The 21,180-nt window shown below is 37.4% G+C and overlaps 1 protein-coding gene across 2 annotated transcripts in view; it reads right to left on the minus strand.

The window, feature by feature from the left end:
* Window positions 1-21,118, minus strand: part of EXOC5 (exocyst complex component 5) — a 62,098-nt gene extending 40,980 nt beyond the window's left edge. For both annotated transcript variants that reach the window (XM_045069858.1, XM_004738840.3), the window contains exons 1-3: window positions 20,982-21,118; window positions 1,403-1,497; window positions 611-758 (exon numbers count right to left, since the gene is read on the minus strand). In XM_045069858.1, coding sequence (XP_044925793.1) covers window positions 611-758; window positions 1,403-1,497; window positions 20,982-21,008 — 270 coding nt within the window. In that variant the 5' untranslated portion in view covers window positions 21,009-21,118. The remainder of the gene's footprint in view (window positions 1-610; window positions 759-1,402; window positions 1,498-20,981) is intronic.
* Between the last annotated feature and the right edge of the window lie 62 nt (window positions 21,119-21,180).

Here is a 21,180-nt window from a genome sequence, read left to right on the forward strand (position 1 = left end):
ACTCTGTCTGCCTGTGCTCTCTCTCTCTCTCTGACAAATAAATAAATAAAATCTTAAAAAAAAAAAAAAAAAAGAATGGCTTGGAAGTTGCTTACTTACCACCGGGCCAGGCTAGTGATTTGATTTTACTCCAAAATGGACTAAGGAAGAGTTCTGAATCCACTCTCACTGTGGCATCACAGTTCTCATTTGAGTATATACCACATGATTTGTAGAAAACTTCCCAGATTAGGGGAAAAACTGATCCAGGCAATAGCTGTTCTGGTATTAACTTTGTTTTATGCTTAATGAGAATACAAATGACTACTTAAATATCCAAGCTAATCATGAGCCCCTAAAAATGCAGGTCTGCTAAAGTTTGCACTGTGACTGTACTGGATACCACTCCAACCTAAGAAGGATCTACCATGATCACAAACCACAGATCAACAGCAAGTCAGTGCTAAGAGTGGCTGTTAACAATTCACTGACATTTTTCCCCAGAAATGGGAACAGTTGATAGAAACCTCAACAGTTACTATTACGTGACTAGAGTTTTTAAAGAACTTAATAGTGGAAGGAAATAAAGATATTATAACCTGTGTAAACTATTCATAGCTTAACTGTTTACCTGATTGCTTTTCTGGAGCTCTTGTACCTTCTTGGCAAATTCCTTGGCTTCTTTCTGACACTGTTGCTCTAGCTTCTCTACTTTCCTTTGAATCCTTTCATCCATTATCTGTAGTTCCTGAATATGATTTACAAATTCTTCTAATAACCTAATAGAGGAAAATCAGAATATATATATCAATTCATCCATGAGTAATCTTTAGGAACTGGCCAGTTCACTTGTAATAAAGTATCAATAACCATCCCCTGAAGTAGGGATGACCATGTTAATTTTCTCAAGAACATCTTTGGGATTATCTTTATGATGAATGAAAACCTCACCCAGGAAAAAAAAAGAAAACCTCACCCAGAATCTCTTCTACTTGCCAGAATAGAAATCAATTTTATAGAAAATAGTCAAAAAGATAAAAATATATATTTAATATATATACTATAAAAATATTTATAGACTATATAAAAATAACATTGTGCATTCCAGGGAATAGTGACATATTCAACATGCTTTTATTTTAGAATATAATCAACCTTTTCTAATTTATTATTAATTGGAGAAAAAATTAAATTCTTTTAACACAATAAAACCCCTCCCCTAACACTATTTGAAGTCATTCTCTAAAATAAAAGAAATATAAAAGAAAACAATCCCTAATTCTAATGCTTTTATCATTACTGGCCAAGTATTAACTAAAATCCCTTCACACAAACTTTGGAAGGAATTTCAATAGTCACCTCTATTCCAAACACAAATTTGTACTAGACTGGATCTATGGGGAAAAAAACATTTTTACTTCACCTTTTGGGATCGAAAGCTTCAGGACCCCCTCTAGAGCCTCCTCCTGGGGTTCTCCACACAAGTCGTTCAATATACTCATCTGCCACAAAAGGCTCCTAGTTTACAAAATAAATGTTCTTTTAAAAAGTTCGGAGGAGATAAATTAATGCTACTTACAAAAATGAAACAGGTTCTACTATGTGAGGTCTTAAAATGGAATTAAATTTCCATTTAAACACATCAATATTATTAAAATGTACAAGGCTGTTTCATTTTTTTAAATGAATAGATTAATAAAAATTAGGATATTAAAATATTAGAATAGTATTATAATTAGTTAGAACATCCCTATGTAAAAATGAACAAAGGATACAATTTATAGAAGACATACGAGAAACATGAAATACTTGTGGCCTCACTAATCATCAAATAAAATCAAATTATCATTTTTTTTTAATGACACACATTGAAAAAGTGGTTTTTTTGGTAATTACAATATGCAACACAGGAGAGGGTAAACTGAAATTCACACACTCATGTTTTAGAAACATTGATAGGTAGAATATTTTTGAAGGACAACAGAAAATGATTTAATAACATCAACAGCATTACAAATGCTTATACCCTTTAACCCAGTAATTCTACCTTTAAAATTCTAAGGGGAAAGCAGATACGAACACAACAATTTTTGCTGAATGTTCACTGAGTATTATGTATAATACCTCAAAATTGTCTCATAAATATTCAATAAGTCATTATTTAAAAATAATGACAAATTTGCAGGATGAAAAACTATCTTCCTATTAAAATCATGCTAAAAAATTAAATGCAAAAATGTTTACATATAATACTGATGAATACACATACACTTTTCTAAATTTTCTCAGAAAAAAATTGTGAAAAAAAAAGAGTATTCAAGTAGAAGACCCAATCAAGAAACTAAACATTCAAATGTTCACCATTAGCTGACAATAAATTTTTTAGACTAATACACACTAATTTATGTACTTTTCATACTACCTTCTTTCACAAAACTGGATATCATATATTGCCTCCCATTTAGCATGTAACTTAAAACTAGTAGCATTTGCTGGTGATTCTAGTTTGAATTCTCCATTTGTTAATCATATGTTAAAAATATATTTTCATTGATAAACATTCATTGAACAATAAAATTTCCAGTGCCAAGCACTGTTAGGCTTTGAAATAAAAAGATATATTAAAAAACTGTAACCTCAAGAAACTCACATCCTAATAGGGGAAAAATTATAAAGAATGCATCATATGTGATACATAAAAGAAAGAATGTGTGCAAACTTTAATATTAAACACTTCTAGTAAACTTTTACCTCAGCAGGTAGTTGGGCAACAGAAATGTGGTATTTATTAATTCAGCAAATTTTGCTAAGCAATTGCTATGTGCTAGGCATAGTAGTAGAATATAGATGTTAATTCAACAGACAGGGTTCCTGCAAGGCCTCATAGGAATGATCTAGGTAAGGATGCCAACAATAAACAAGTACAGACAAAACTAGTTGTAATTGTGATAAATGTAAGCAAAAGAAAAGTCCTGGATCTAAGCCTACACAATAGGAACAGATGATGGGAAGACAGTAAGGGAGAGAAGACTGGCAAGAAGTAGGCATTACATATGCAAACTTTCAGAGGACCTAACAATTCAGCTGAGACTAGAATAAAGAAGAAAAATCAGCCAGACAATAATGGAACAAATATTTTTCCTATTAGGAAAGAGCAGATAGAACCTAACCTATTAGAGGAACTGAGAAGTAAGATAGACTAGATCACATGGACAACATCTGGAGAAACATGAGAGATGACAATTAGGGCCAACAGATAATAAACTTGTTTTTTATCATCATCTTCATCACCACCACCACCACACTGGTATTTGAGAGAATCGTTCACCAGTCTCATGTGAGAGGAGGAATGAGAGCACGAATTTCAGTCAGGCTGACAATAATCATCATGATAAGAATATGCATTGTGCACATTCTTATTATATGTATCAACAACTTGTATGTACCAACAAGAATAACATCTCACATAAATACTTTACATGTATTACTTCATTTACTATTCTCTTCATAAGACCTGTAAAGAAGGTCCTATTTTATCCTCACTATATGATGAGGAAACTAAAATTAAGAGAGCTTAATTACTTAACCAAGGTAACACAAGCTGAGCTGAGATTTGAATCATTCTGTTCTATTGCTATGTAAAACTGAATGGCAACTATGGGAAACTACAAGTAGTTCCCTGTACCTAAAGTTAGATGGTAAGTATAACAAGTGAAGCTAAAAAGTTAAAAACTGCCACATGAAGGCATATGCACATCACTGATCATGTCTTTTAAAATTTCTACTTATATTTATAAACATTCCAATCATATGACCCACCAATAATTCATACCAGTAATTTTATCAGACAACTGATACACTGTCACATGCCTGTCTGAAGGCAGAATCCAATATCAACTTTCAAACTGGTTCATATTTTATAAGAAAACCATAAAACCTTTACGACTGTTAACATCACTAATTGCTAAAAGAAAAAAGTAAACATTGAGCAGTAAGAACACAAAACAATATAAGTAGGTATTAAAAAAACTTTAAAACTTTACATTTTACCTATAAAGTCTCTTGTATAGCAGTCAAATAACTGAAAAATAGCTGTAATATTAATGCAGTTTCTCTCATAAGATTGCCATTATAGAGAAGCTATCTGATAGAATGGAGGCACAGAAAGTAAACAAGGTTGTTGGCTACTTTAAAAAAAAAAAGAACAGTTTATCCATGTGCTGACATGTTTGAGAATTAAGTCCTAACGATAAATTAGATCTCCCACGAAAGAAAACTTTTGGCCCTCTGAAATATAATTAACACATTTAACAAACATATGATCATTTAAATAATCAAACCTCTTCTCTGTCTACTTCATTTCTATTGAGATAAAAGTTTATGTATGTCAAAAAATTCTTTATTTACATATGTAAATTGGGAAACATTGACTCAAGATAAAGGAATTTGCTTAGAGCTACTTAGAACTTTAGAAACTGAGCTACTTCAAAACTTAAAATCTGACAAGAATATGAAATACTCCTAAATAATGTTGACAACAGCTAATTTTTAAGGGCTTATTATGTACCTAATACTTTACATACTTTAGCTCATTTAATACAAGTCTATGAGGTAGGTTTTATCAACATTGATTCATTTTATACCTATGCAACTGTGTGATACACACAGTTGATTTTATCTGATTTCAGAGGTCCAAATATTCACTTCTGGTAAAATCCAGAGCTTTTTCTTTAAAAGAGGCTAAATTGGGCACTTGGGTGGCTCAGTTGGTTAAGCGACTGCCTTCGCCCCAGGTCAGGATCCTTGAATCCCGGGATCGAGTCCCTCATCGGGCTCCCAGCTCCATCGGGAGTCTGCTTCTCCCTCTGACCTTCTCCCTTCTAATGCTCTCTCTCACTCTCAAATAAATAAAGAAAATCTTTAAAATAAATAAATAAAAGAAGTTAAATTAATTTAGAAAGTAGTCACGTCTTCCAAAAGTCCACAATACTCCCATAAATAACTTTACATAATAATCATGTTCCTTTTCCTTGTCATATTTTACACATGCACATCTAAGTAAATAATTAATAATCATAGTTCTCATGGGTTATTAATTTATTATTCGGTAAGAATAAATTGCAATTTATTATGGCAATTTTCAACTTTCAAACTTCATTGAAATTTATAGTTTGTTAATTTCAATATACCAGTTTTATTAAATTATATATATGTTCAAAAATTTATACATCAGCAGCCAAATATTTGACATGGTAAAAAAAAACAAGCAAGCATTTTTTAATATGAAATATTTCAATTTTCTCAAAATACAATATTCCTTCATTCAACAAATATTCATGGAGGGCCTAGTGCAGGTTACTGACTATTCTACAAACCCAGGAAATAGCAGTAAACAAGGCAGGAGAAAAATCTCTGCCCCTATGGATGTCATGAAAGGGAGGGACAAACAAATGAACAGATAAATGATAAATAAGAACTATGAAGAAAACTAAAGAGGATACAGAGTAATGGATTAAAGTAGTTATTTGGCAGAAATAATCAGGCAAGGGCTCTCTAAGAAAACAAATTTTGAACAAAGACCTGAACACAGCTAAGGAATAAGCTATGGAGGAAAGCAATGCTCCAAATAGAGAGAACAAACTGGACATAGGAGCAATGACAAGAGGCCAGAGTGACTAGAGCAGAGAATATTGTAGATGAGATACAAAACAGGTAGTAGGAGTCCAGAGCTTATGTCAAGATCATAGAGGATATACTATGATATACTTCCAGCTATTTACTGAAAAAAGGGCCAGATTCTGGAAGGGAGGACTCTCCAATATGCTAACAAATATATGCAGTTATGATTCTACTACTCCTTCCCCCTAAAAGAGCTATGACCATTTACTTGAGTACTGTGCACTAGGGAAAGGGGAACACTCAAACATTTTGAGGTCTGTTGTTTAGAAGGTCCTAGGTGATTCCAATACTTGATTGACTCCAAACATCATGGACTCAAGAAAGTGAGGACTTTCAGGAACCAAGAAATAAACGGATTCTTAGCCACGATCCAGTGGCTCCACTACTCCAACTACTGGCCATTTCCCCAGTCTGCAAACATGTAACAGTGATAGACACACCTGATGACTGATGTAACTCCCAGCTGGGTCCTTGGTCCATAGAGTAAGAGCTTTTATAGTGGGGAAGTCCAAGGTGTCTCTGAAATTGCCTCTACTCGATGTAGTAAATGAGGTGGAAGGGCAAAATTTAGTGTCACTCTTAAAGGTCTAAAACAAGGATGAGCAATTTTTTTTCTTAAGGAGCCAGACAGTAAGTATTTTAGGCCTATAAGCCATACAGTTTTCTTACAACCATTAAACTCTGCAGCCATAGTACAAATGTAGCCATAGACAATGAATAAACAAAAGGGCATGGCTGTCTATCAGTAAAACTCTAAAAACAGTGTCTACCCCATGCCAACGTCTTATCTAAAGAATGCTGGAGTTACATTCCTCATAATTTTCTCACCTAATTCATTAGTCTGGGTCTTGCCAGACAAATCCTGGGAGGTGATTATCTCAAAATCAACCAGAAAGTAGCCCATTATAGGTGTCATGCCAGATGTAGTATCTCCTATCCTCACGGTATATGGCTAATGATTTGGCAGATACACTATTTTCTATCCCTATTAAAAAAGAGGATCAGACATGGAACAGACAATGGTATACATTACAGCTTTGCTTCAAGACCATGTGAACTCTCCTACTTCTATTATAACATAATCTGTACCATTTGGACGTTCTGAAGAACATCTTACTGATTCATCATATGTAACTAACATCATTGGAGAGGTCTTCATAAGATATATGCACTCAAGAGACTGCTATATACTATACAAAGATGCAAGGGCACATTGAATCGGTAAAATTTTAAGGTAATCGGGGCATGCCAAGACATCTCACCTAAAGTAAAGGACAATTATTGTACCTTGTACCTTCCACCACAAGGACACACAATACCTGATAGGCCTTTCCAGGTTCTGAATGCACATGCTCTGGCACATATATCAAGTGACATAAAAGCAGGAAAGGGCTGTGCACAAGTTGGGGCCAGACAACCAACACTGCTGTCTGGGTCATACAACTTCACACACCGTATAGTATTAAAGGAATCAAGTGTTTACTAAAGGTATCAGTTTTGAGAAACAATGCCAAGTGGAGTTGTGGCAAGCCGCAGTAGGATAATCACAATACAGATATCTGGATAATAAAGCAAGACCATGTCATCTATAGCAGAGAACTATAGACCTTTTAAGAAATAACTCCTGATGTGCCACTGGACCCTGGCAGAGATAGCACACCTAACCACACGGCATGAAGTGAACATGTATCCAGAACTTTACAGCATCAGTTGGGTTCTAATAGACTCATGAAGTTATTATGTCAAGTGGACTGAGGAACTCGTCATCTTAAGATGGATGGAGTAAACCCAGAATCAGATATGAATAAAACCAGAAAGCTAACTGCATAAGCATAAAGTCCAAACTCCCATGATCTCTACCATTATTGCACTAGCATTCCTCCTTCAATTAACATATATAGCCTTATGGGGGATCTCTTACAACCAGGTGATGGAGAAGGAAAAAGCCTGTGCTTGGTTTTGGAGAGTTGGCTAGGCATGCAGGTATCAACTAAAAATGAACAGCAGCTGCAATTAAAACCTCACTCAGGTGGCCTTGAAATTCAGCAGCAAGAAAAAAAAAAAAATCCTCTGAACAGGCAAAGCATTGCAAAATATACCTGCTCATCAGATTAGGTGGACAGAGAATGGACCTTAGGTTAGCATATATATGGAGTCAAAGACAATGGCAAAGGGACTGGCCCAGTCCCCTATGAGAGGGGAAAATTAGAAGACTGAGGATGGAGGAATCTGGGATAGAGGCATGTGGATGGATACATGTAAGTGAGCACAGAGTGTGAAGATCTCTGTATCACCAGCCATCTACCATAGAAGAAGAATCAAACAATCAGGTAGACAAAATGACTCTATCAGTTGACATCAGTCTGCCTTTGCCTAGCATCAGCACCCTGGGGACATGAACAGAGACAACACAGCCCCAAGAGCATGAGGTCCTACTTACTAAAGCTGATCCAGCTATCATCAAAGTTCAATATCGAGCCTAACAGTAACAAAGACCAACTTTAAGCCCCTGAAAGAGCCACATCCTTCAAGCAAACTAATCAACCACGTAGTAGCATGTTGATTACATTAGTTCCTTTCCAGTCTAGATAAGTAATTCATTCTGACAGGAATAGAAACATTTGAGTTGGTTATGCCTCTCCTCAGAGGGAATATTGTTTCTGTGGCACTGGGTCCCACATACCACATCACCTCAAAGGACCCACTTTACAGCAAAGGAGGTGACCATGGATCCAATGGTCATATCATAGACCACACCACCCAGAAGCTACTAGTCTGACAGGGCATTGGAACAGCCTGCTAAAGGCACAGCTGAAGTTCAGAGAAAATAACTATAAAGATGGAGCACTATTCTCCAAAAGGCAGTATATATTCTGAATTTAAAACCTTTATATCATGCTGTGTTCCCACAGGAAAAACATAAGTCTGAGAACAATGCACAAAAGCAGAAGTGGTCCTGCTTATAATGACTCTCAATTTGTGCTTTCTAGTCCTACAATTTTGGGGTCTAGAGAGAGGTCTGATCTCCAAAGGCAAAGATCTCTTCACCTGGGAATAAAGTAAAAGTCCCATTAAACAATAACTATGAGTGCTGCCTGGGCACTTCAGCTGCTTACATCCAGTGGATAAAGGCAAGAAGAGGAATGACTATCTTTGGCAGAGGCAACTGATTCTAATCAGAAGGTAGGGCTGCTATTACATCATAGGTGCAGGAACAATATTTGTGACACACAGATCTCTTCATGGAGATCTCTTGGTACTCTTTTGACCAATTCTGAAAGTACACAAACAAGCACAGCAACCCTGGCCTAAGAAGGGCATGGTAACCAGTAAAGCCACCAAGATTAGTAGAGGCATTTAGGTGAAGGTAAGGGAGTATTAGAATGGAGACTAGAGAAGGGAAACAGAGACTAGAGAAATGAGTATCAGTTGTAACCTGAAACCCGCCACAATAGTGGGAGCCATAGTTCACCCTACTTACCTCCTAATTTTCCCCCCAATTGGAACGTGAGAGGAGCTGCTTCCCAAGTATATAGGAAAAGGTGGAGTCTAGTGGCACAGGAGTGGTTTGTGGTAGACATAATGATATGTCATCCAGATCTCCCTTCAAGAAAGGTCTTGTTCTAGCAGCTAGCAGTGTGGTGCTATCAGCAGAGAACTTTCAGCCGGCAGTATTTTCAGGGATCACTTCAGTGGCAAAGAACCAATTCACTCAATGTCATACTTTTCCCAGTGTGATCTAGCAATACCTAAGATAGGGATTTTTTTTTATAAAGGCCCGACCACTTTGGTTCAAAGCAGGACAACTCTGACAGTTCATTTTTGTTCCAGAACCCCCCACTGGGGCCAATAACACTGTCACGCGGCCAACACCATAGCTCTCTCTCTCTCTCTTTTTTTTTTTTTTTTTAAGGTTTTATTTATTTATTTGACAGACAGAGATCACAAGTAGGCAGAGAGGCAGACAGAGAGAGAGGAGGAAGCAGGCTCCCTGCTGAGCAAAGAGCCCGATGCGGAGCTCGATCCCAGGACCCGGAGATCATGACCTGAGCCGAAGGCAGAGGCCTCAAACCACTGAGCCACCCAGGTGCCCACCATAGCTCTCTTTATCCACAGGCCCAATCCTGCATCCTAACCTTGTCCCTTCACAGATATTCATTCCAAGGGTTCCTCCTAGTAAATATTCTGCACACTAAACTCTGTCTCAAAGTCTGCTTTTCAGAGAACTCAACCTGCAATACTGTGGTAGTTGAGAGATAATGGTAATAGTTCAGATGAAAGTGACAATGGTGAAGATACTAAGGAATGATCGGGTTCATGACATTTTAAAGGATGTATTCATTCAAACTGCTGGATTGGATATGGGGAGAAATTTAAAAAGGAAATTATGATTACTCATGGAGGATTGCAGCCTGAACAACTAACTGTGTGAATAGTGGGTGGTGTCATTTACCAAGACTGGGAAAAGATGGAAAGAGGGAGTGAGGAAACAACTTATGCTTTGCATATGATCTGTTGTGGACATCTATTCGATATACAGTAAGAGAAAATGCAGAGCACATAATGAGAAAAATAAGTTTGTATTACAGGGAAGAACTAGAGCTAGATATAATTTTAGAGTTATTTAAAATCTCAGAACTAGATGACATCTAGGAAAGAAAAGAACATGTCAACAACATTCAAATAGATGGAGGAAAAGGATCCAACAAAAGAGACAAAAGCAGGAAGGATCAGTAGAGGGAGGAGGAAAAATCAGAAGAGAACAGTGTCCTGGAAGTAAAGTACAGGTTTTACCCTCAAAGACAATTGAATTATGACAAGAGTTTAAGATAAATCAGCTACAGCTCTCAATGGAATGCAAGTTCCAAAAAAGCAAAAAGCAAAACAAAACAAAATGCTTTCTGCTTATAAAACCAAATAAATCCCAGGAACTTGCTCTCTAACATGTAACCTTGCTGCAAAGGCATTTACAATAAGAAAGACAGCCAAACTAACAGATTTTAAGACTTCCAAATGACCAACTCACCCCAAAGTATTCTCAAAGACACCTGTCAACAATTCCCCCCAAAAAATCTTTTAGAATTTCACAAACCTAAGTTACATCCTTACCTTCTACTTTACTACAGTAATTAAAAGCAAAAATTGTCCCCCAAAAAACAAAAACCTCAGAAGTATGCACCACAGACTAAAACACTACCATATTAAGTTCAACTTTACATACTTGATTATTGTGTCAGTCTGTTAAACTGATTTTGTATTTTTTACAACTGCTACCAGTTGTAAGGAAACCATGGAGTTTGTGGTCACTTCTACTAAAAATTAAGAAATCATGCTCTTGGAGAGGAACATAAATCCCTAATTTAACATTGTTTCTTTGATAAAACTAAACTTCTATGTTTTCTTAAAGTATCTTTCCCAAAAATAGATTGAATGCAATGTGTTACAACCACCCACAAACTAAAAATAAACTGTAATATTTTCCCCTAGCCTAGATGAAAAAAAAAAAATAAGGCTCAGAGGATTTCATAAGGAAGTATTTCGGGGTCCTATTAAAGCACTAACCCATGGGTTCACAAGTACTACCTATAAAGTATTTTTATTACATTTATTGTGCATATCACTGCCAAATTAATCTTTAAAACACTGCTTTCTTTTAGTCAGAAACTTCCTATGCAATTCCTAAGCTACTAAGCTCACACTCTAACATCCACCTTTAAGGTTCTTATCTTACACTTCCTATCCAACTTCTTTTACCTCCAAAATGAACAGCCATATTACCATCAGCCTATTCCAGTCTTCTCTTCACATCTATGCTACCTCTGCCTCTTTACCTGTGGCCAGGTAACTCATCCCACGAGGATATTCTTTCTCTTCCAACAATCTAAACACCTTTTTATATTTACTCAAAGCCCAGCTCAATTCCTATTTCCTCCTTGAAGAGCTCCATCCCTACATGACTTTCCCTGATTTTTTCATTTAAACCCCTAACAACGCTTAAAAATTCAAATCTCAACACAGAACAATACTGACACTTGTATCATTTATTGTTTTATAATAACTTTTATAAGTTTCACTCTTCTTCTCACTTAAATTGAAACCAAGCATAGCATCTGTCATACATTTCGCTTGCTTCCAACTGGGGTCAACAGAATAATACTGAGCACCACAGATGCACAGTAAGTCAAAACACTTGCTAAATTGGGGCCATGGCCAAATCTCCTGCAAAGGATCTTGAAAAATCAAGCCTTGTTCCACATATCCAAAACCACAAAGGCAGTACTACCACTCCACACTCCAAAAATAAATAACAGGCATTCCCAATTTTGGAAAACTCAAAATTTCAATAAAAACCAAATATGAACCTTATGCAATTCTGGCACTGGAACTAAATTTTACTACATTTAGCCTCTCCCTTTTAACCTCATTTGATTTGTTTTTCAAGAGACTGTGTTTTATGGGGGATTAATAGATAAAGTACATTTAGTAAGTATTGTTTTTTTTCTTTAAAGCACTATAAACCCTTTATTTTGTGTCAGTCTGGTGAAGTAGAAAGGTAGGAAGATAAAGCACATTAAGACACTTAAATGGCAACTAAGGCAAACTCTGCCAAAGTAAGTTTGAAAATTATCGGCAACACTATAAGATGAATAATTTTACTTATTTTTTTTAAGATTTTATTTATTTATTTGAGAGACAGTGTGCACTTGAGAGAGAAAAGAAGAGCACAAAGTTGAGTGAGGGGCAGAGGGAGAAGCAGTCTCTCCACTGAGCAGGGGTCCCAATGTGGGGCTCCATCCCAGGACTCTGGGATCATGACCTGAGCTGAAGGCAGAAGTTTAACTGAATGAGCCACCCAGGTGCCCCACTTTTCTAAAGTCAATTTTAACATTCCAACTTGAAGGGCATGCTAGCTCTTTAAACTATGATAAAATTAGCCAATTAATCACATTAGAATTATTTTGAAGATGACTAATTCGTGGTACTTAAGAATTTTATGAAGTATTTTAGATTCTGTTATGCAAAATCTCTCTTCAGAATAGAATGTATCTCACTTCTGACAGTAAAGTAATATCTGATTTCTATGCCCCAAAGAGAAAGGTAACAGAATGTTATAGTATTTTTTTTATACCAGTCTCAAAAGAACCACAGAATAGGGTTAAAAATTGCAAAACTAGGGGTGCCTGGGTGGCTCAGTGGGTTAAAGCCTCTGCCTTTGGCTCAGGTCATGATCTCAGGTCCTGGGATCGAGCCCCACGTCAGGCTCTCTGCTCATTGGGGAGCCTGCTTCCCCCTTTCTCTGCCTGCCTCTCTGCCTGCTTGTGATCTCTGTTTCTCTCTCTCTCTCTCTCTCTCTCTCTCTGTTAAAGAAATAAATAAAATCTTAAAAAAAAAAATTGCAAAGCTAGAGGGGTGCCTGGGTGGCTCAGAAGGATAAGTGTCTGATTCTTTGATTTCAGCTCAGGTCTTGGGATCTCAGGGTCTTGGGATCAAGCCCCACGCTGGGCTCTGTGCTTAGCGTGGAGTTGGCTTGTTCCTCTCTGCTCCACTCCCATTCGTTCTCTCTCTCTCTCTAAATATCTCTAAAATAAAGAAATAACATTAAAAAAAATGTTTAAAGCTAGAATGGTCATTAAATATCATCTTACTCTAGACCCTTCATCTCATTTTTATATATAAGTAACTAAAGCAATGAAATTTAAATCTTGTCAAGGTATTAAACCAGTATTCAAATCAGGTATTTTTCCACTCTATTATGGTGTCTTTTAAAATTATATAAACACCCTGAAAATTATCACTTAAAGTATCTAACAAATCTTACATTAGCATTTCAAATCAAATATATTTACAAATTTACACATTACATATATTTACACACACTTAACAAATGCCTCTGGGATCAAATTAAGCAAATAGATCCAAGGACTCGCTCACTTAAAAAAAAAACTTTTTACAGATTTATTCATTTTAGAGAGCTAAAGGGGGGGGGGGCAAAGGGAGAGGGAGAGCAAGAATCCCAAGCAGACTCCCTGCTGAGCGCAGAGCCCGCCAACTCAAGCTGAAATTAAGATGTGGACGCTCAATAATCGTGAGCCACCCAGATGCCCTGGAATCATTTATTTTTTTGATTCATTACATCCCTAGAAAGCCAAGATGTCTACATATGATAAAGTTAACTACATTCTGTTACTACTATTTTTATATTTCAATTCCAAGGAAAGAAAATCGCATCAGAAAAGTTAGCATACATTTTTAAAATATCTTATATATATAAATTTTTAAATATTTATTTATTTATTTATTTGACAGACAGAGATCACAAGTAGGCAGAGGCAGGCGGAGAGACAGGAGGAAGCAGGCTCCTTGCTGAGCAGAGAGCTCGATGCGGGGCTCGATCCCAGGACCCTGAGATCATGACCTGAGCTGAAAGTAGAGGCTTTAACCCACTGAGCCACCAAGGCGCCCCTATAAAAATTTTTAAACTGTGTATCACTCAACTCCTGAGCACAACAGGGGCTCAATATTTTACACTAATTACACACACACAGTCAACAAATGATCCTCAACTTAAAGACTTATTCATTTCAGAAGTTCACCACCTGGTTGGTTTGATTAGAGAATTCAGACTACAAAATACTCAAATGTAAACCCACTACTCTTTAAGCATCTGCCTCTACCTCCACCACTCTAAGGAGAGTGATAGAGGTCTACTAAATCTTGGTGTAGATAAGGAGTTGATCAGCCCTGTTCTAATCATTTACTGCTACATAATAACCACTCCAATAAATGAATGACTTAAAATAAGAATGATGATGACTTTGTTCACAAATCTGCTATTTAGGTAGGACTCAACAGAGAAATCTCATCTGTTTCATGTCACATCTGCTGAGGCAGTTCAACTTGGGGCTAGAAGACCTACTTTCAAGTTAACAAGTTGATGTTGATCGTAGTCTGGGAGTTCAGTCAACCAAAAGCCTGGATTCTCCCAATGGGCAATGTAGCGTAGTTGCTAGATTCTAAGGGGGGAATCTAAAGAAGGTCAAGCACATCGACTTTCATGATCTAACCTTGGAAATCACATAAGCAACACTTCTGATACAGTTATAGACCTGCCTAGATTCAAGAGGGGAGCACGGGCCCTACCCCTCTGTGGGCACAGCATCAACATCCCATTATAGGATAATTAAGATCTGCAGCCATCCTGAAAAACACAACCTTCCACAGCACCTTTCTGTTATTCTCTCCTACTGTTATCTCCTCCCTCTAGGATTATTTCCTATTAGTCTTCTTTGAAGATTTTTTTCTCCCTGACTATTCTCAATCTAGTCCTCTTCCCAACCCACTTACCAATAATAATTTTAAAAAGCTATACTCTTCTATGGCATTCTGCTAAGCCATTTAAATTTATCAACTCATTTAATCTTGCAAATAAACCTCTAAGGTACGTACTGTTACTATCCCCATTTTATAGAGAAGAAAAAGGTATGAAAAGATTAGGTAACTTGTCAAAGATCACAAAATAGTAATAGACAAAGCTGAGAGATGCCATCCATTCCTAAGTCTATCTAACTGCCACCCATAAAGAGTAACAACTCCCATGATAATTTGTATCTCTAGCTGTAGTTTTCTTCTGAGTTACTAATTCATATTTCCCACTGCCCTCTGGACTTCTCCACCAGAATATCTTACTAAAAATTTAAAATGTATTTAAAAAAAAAAAATACATTATTCCTTCCCCCTGAAAGGTTCCTTCCTGTTTTCTCTGTCACAGTTACTTCCCAACTTCAAAAATTTGGAATTAACTCCTCAGTAACCAAAATTTTTTGATTCTTCTTCAAAATGTCATTCCACATTTGTTATCTTCTCTGTCCCCACTGAATTTCACCTGCCTGAATTAATCAATCAATAGATAATTCTGGACTACCTACCAAGACAAGAACTATGCCAGGTTGGGTACACCCTCTATTTTCCCAACTATCAATCTTTTCCCCCACTGAAAGCCATTCTTCACAGTAACATTAAAATCATCTGCCTCTCCACTCCTCTCTCCCCACTCAAAAAGTCGTATCAGCTTCCATAAGCGTAGCCTGTAAGGAGGCCTTCTCAAAGATTCCACCAAACTGCCTCTGTGGTCTCAGTGCCTTGCTATGGGCCACCACTCCACATGCCTAAAACATGCATACTCAGACCCTATCTTTCCTAAACACACCACACCTTAAAAATCAGTCACTTCTGTCTCTGCCTTGGAATGCCCTTCTGCTTGAAAAGTCTCTACTCACCTATCAACACCCAATTTACATGTCATTACTTTATGAAACCTTTCCTAATTATCCCAGGAAGAGATTCTGTACTTGTACAACAGTCTTATCTATTAATGTGTTTCCCTGTGATACCATAAAATAATAAGAAATGTATACTTTATTTTAAGAAATACATATTTTAGTCTTTGTACTCAACTCCTAAGGCCTTTGTTTTTTCCTAAGTGATAAATGTGCTAGGAACATCTTTTGTTCTAATATTTGATCTTTGACCCTGGTTCCTGACACAGAGCTCCTAAAACCCTTGTAATTTCCTAAGTGATGTAATTGATAGTACTGTCTTACATGGAACTCCTAAATCTTGTAATTTCCTGAGTGACAGAAGTGTCTTTTGTTCTACTGAAGCAATAGGGCTCCTGGATGGAGGCTGGTCACCAGAAAGATCAAACATGATTAGAAGCCCCTCTACTCCTGAGTTAACTAAGTTAATAACTGGTAATTCCTATGTGATGAAGCCTCCATAAAAATCCCTAAAGTATGGGGTTCAGAGAGTTTCTAGGCTGCTGAATACATCAAGGTACTGGGAGGGTGGTACACCCAGGGAGCGCTTGAAAGTGCTACACTCTTTCCCCCATCCTTGCCCTAGGCATCTCTTCCATCTGGTTGTTCCTGAGTCATATCCCTTTAAAATAAACTAGTAATCTAGTTAGTAAACCATTTTCCTGAGTTCTGTGAGCTGTTTCAGCAAATTATCAAACCTGAAGAGGGAGTCTTGAGGACTCCAATTTATAGCTAGACTGTCAGAAGCACAGGTGACAACTTGGACTGCAACGGGTATCTAAAATGGGGACATACTTATGGTACTGAGCCCTTAACTTCTGGGTTCTGAGGTAACTCCCAGTAGACCGTGTCAGAACTGAAATGAATTACAGAACACCCAGCGTCTGCTGGAAAACAGAAATGTTGTAGGTGAAATCCCCATATATCTGGTGTCAGATTCATATATTTCACTCCCCCAACTAGGTTTTTAACTTAAACCATGTTTTAACTCCAGTACTTGAGATGACTTCTGCCCTAGTACTCAATAAATGTTTGCTGAATGAACACATTTTCTCAAATACATGATAATTAATTAATTAGTAGCCAGGTTCCACAATTATCTAACAGCTAATATGGCTAAAACAAGTAGCATTTCAGCAACCAGAAGGTAAAGGGGGCAGTCTTTACTTATATATCTCATGTTTGTTAATATATATTTACCTAGTTAATTGAACAAGAGAGATCTTTTTTCAGTAACTGTGTTTAAATATTTTGTAACTTAGTTTGAAAACTCAAGAAACATAAATGTATCTGTGTGCAAAAATGTGTTCTTGGCTATTTAAATTCTAATCTGGAGGTCAAACAACCATTGTTACCATGTTCAAAATACCTGACCTCAAATAAAATTATCAAGGCGCCTATATTTAACAAGAAAGAAAACACTTAAATTCCAAATCCTGGCATTTAGGATCTCGATCTCTACAGTTAAACCCCCAATTTACCTTACATGCAATTCCTCTTCTTTATGCATGCTATACTACAGCCAAAGTAGAACTCTTCCCTTGCCTCAAGGATCTACACTTACTTCCCTTTTTTGTCTTGGATTTTATTGTCTGCTTTATTAAAAAGTCCTTCCACCCAGCTGTACAAACTCAAATCTAGCAGATCCTTACTGTATCACTCAAATACCACTTCCTAATCCTTTCCACTTCTGGAGGTAATCTTCCCATTCTCTCAATTCCTATAACACTTTATCTTTAACACCATTTATAAATTTATTTCCAATGTAAACCGTTATATATCTTCATTCTCTCTCCATATTTAATAATAAGGGCAGGTTCTATATGTAACTCAACATTGTCCAAAGTACATTTCATGGAATTCACAAAATTAACAAGCAGTAGAAAAGATAACCGTCTCATGGTCAACTAGTTTGGGAAATAAACTTCTCAGAACCTTTAATATACTAAGGTATGATGTAACTCTCTCAGAAAGCAAGATATGCCCATTTCCAAAACTTACTTGGTCTCTAAACCATTTTCGATTTTTTGCAGCTCATTCCATAGTATTACTATTTCTAAGGCATGCCTTTGATATATGTGCTGCCTAAGCAAGCACTCTATGGCATGCTTTTGAGACATGCAGCCTCATTAATCTTGGCACCTTATCTTGAACTTAATAGGTATTCAACAAATATTTGTTGAATGAATGGGTAATAGATCCTGGTTAACAATAGACTCTACCATAAAGGCAGCCTGCCCAAAAAGAAGACTCCAGGAATGACAGAAGAGAAAAACAGCAAGTGAGAGGGAAGTACAATGTCCTCAATTGTGCAGTAAGAAAAGAAAGAAATACTTACAACAACAGAAGAATTCACTACCCCAGCCACTTTTTTATATGCAGGGAACATAATCTAAACCACATGGGAAAGCCTGTTTACAATGTCCACCCTGAAGGAATAATTTAGCTCACTGGAGATAGAATCTTTCAGAAAATTTGTCAACAAGGGTTGAAACTATGAAGGTATTCTTGCCAATTTCTAGAATATACACTATTAAAGTAACTGAATCATCTAAACTTTAGCATTTCTGCCAAATGAAGAAATATCCTGGAGTTTGATTTCGTCATATGAGGGTGCTTACGTTATAAAAGGAAGTCTCACAGGACCAACACTAAGATTTTAAAAGAAGTAGAGTTAACACTTAAAAAACTTCATGGATTCAAAGCATAATTTTGTATTGATGTAACCTCTTTTTCAATGTGGAAATGAAAGGAGAATTCAACTTAATCATGCATTAAAACCAGGATGCATAAAAACAAAATATCCTGACTACATCCTGAACTGTTTCCTACAGCTCTCCAGCTGTGACTAAGAAATGGAAGGGAAAAAGACACTCCCTGACATGTCCTACAATCTAGATCCTACGGCAGTAGCAACAGGAAATAGCAGCAATGACTGAGGTTTGTTTTTTATTTTCCTCCTCACTCTAACGCAAAGACCAACTTTTCACGTAGGGAGGAAAGCTTACCCAAGAATAGAGTGCACTGTAGGCTGAAAAGATAAATACATTTCTTAATTGTAACTATTAACATTTAGTTATAACTTTTAACATAATGGGCTTTTAAATGTGATGAAGCAACAAGAGAAGGTCACATGATTTAAGATCTATAAGCATGTTTAAGGTTGCCCTATGAACCCTCTGGCAGACAGGACTGGTCTGTCTCTATCACTGATCAGTTAAGACAATTACCAGCTATACATAACAAGTCACTCAGCTACATTACACCCTAATTTGGTTCAATTACTTTACTAAATAGCATGATCTTAGAAAGCAAATATATATTTATTTCACAGTCATACACACACACACACATACACACACACACACAAACACACACATATATCCCCTTTACTCTTGGGGGGGCAAAAATCAAATATATTTTCAGTTAAGTTAGGTGGAGTCATGTGGTCAAACATCTAAAGAAAAATAGACATAATATGCATAATATGGTCTGAGATACAGAATTCATTAAGTCACAGGTTAATGCTTTATGAACTCTGTAAGAAAATAGTAAGTTTTCTATGAATAGCTGACTGGTCACATATTTCATTTAGCAAATTAAAGATCTCAATTTCATATACAGCTTTCTATCTTCATAAGATGTAAAAGTTAAAACAAGGAACTACAGAACTGTTTAGAATCTTACCCAGAAACACACAGTAAAAGCTTTTAACAAAAGAGTGTCTCTCTGCTCCTGCATCAATCAATAAACAGATGGCACGATTTTGGAATTAGAGAAGTTAACACAATATACCTCTTAACACATCTGAGAACATACAATTAATATTTCCAAATTCTTTCTTGTAATTATAATCGTTCACTCACAAATTACTATTTGATTATTAGTTATTATAACAATGGTACGTTATTCCTCTCAACAAAAGCATTATCTACCCAAGAGCTCACAGGAACCCAAAATATAGTAACAGTAACAAATGAAAAGTTCCCAAATGTTGTAAAAACTGTGGCATTCAAATTTTAAGCCAAAAACCTGCTGACTCAAGCAGAAAAAGAATCCAATCCTCACTTGCAGAACCCTAATCTTCTCACTTACCACACTTGCGCTATTCAATTTGAAACACACACACAGAAAGGGATTTTGCTTCCTTTTCCTTTACATCTCTGTTTTCATTTCTTTTACAAAAAGAGATCCTTCGTATGTTTCATTGTTTGGTGGTCCAATTAGAATTTTCCTCTTCTATTTATCTCAAACATCATAGCTTCTTCTTATATTGAATTTCACTAAATTAAATTTTAAGTTTTAGGGAGTGAAAACGTTCAAGAAAACACGTTTGAATCCTCATTGTCTCAGGCGCTAAGGATTCTCCAGCTTGCGGTTACATGGCTTTCAAATACATTTAAATTCCTGGAGACCCGAACATAAATGTTAATTTCCAGTTTCGCCTCCCCCTTAAGTCTGAAGGGCTAAGTAGGCCTTTATTGTCCTAAAAATAAAAAACACTTCAACCTTCTCGAATGTGAAGGAAAACTGGCAGGCACCTGAGGGCCACTTGTACCGTTTACTAATGGAATAACTGCAATTACTCAACAGCAAGAAGCCCCCAGTCGTCCCAATCTCAGGTGGTCCCCTTCGAATATTACGCGAGGATCCAAGCGACAAGACGGGGCTCGCCCAACCTGGGGCTGCAGGCTCTTCTCTCCGCGCCCTGAGTCAGCCTTTCCCACTTCTCATCCCGAGCACATCTTTCAAACCCTAAACCTCCGAGGCTCCCCTCCAACCCTGCGGACAAAACCAGCCCTCCTCCTTTCGGACTCCAGTTCCCTTCCCTGCCCACCTCCCCACCCGGGTCCCCAAGCCACCCCTCCCCCATTTCACGCTCCGCCCGCGCCGCCACCGGAGCCGCCACCCCACCCCTCGCCTTTCGCACCTTTCCTCCCCTCCGCCCGCCCACCTCGCTGCCCGCACCCCGGGCCGGCCACTCCCCGAAGAGCCGCCGGGGCTCACCTCGAAGAGCTCGGCCGTCGTAGCCATCCCGGCCGGCTGAGACGCTCGCCTCGCACTGGAAGCCGTCTCTTCTTCACATGCTGCGCCTCAACGGCGCCGCGCACAGGTCCCCTCTTGGCTCGCCAGCTCTGGCTCGGGGACGCCGCGGGCTCCCCCACTCCCCACAGGGCCCAGGCAGGGCGAGAGGGCGGCCATGAAG

This window comes from Mustela putorius, unplaced genomic scaffold, assembly GCF_011764305.1.
Source record: "Mustela putorius furo isolate JIRA1106 unplaced genomic scaffold, ASM1176430v1.1 tig00000129_pilon_pilon_pilon, whole genome shotgun sequence".
Taxonomy (NCBI): Eukaryota; Metazoa; Chordata; class Mammalia; order Carnivora; family Mustelidae; genus Mustela; species Mustela putorius.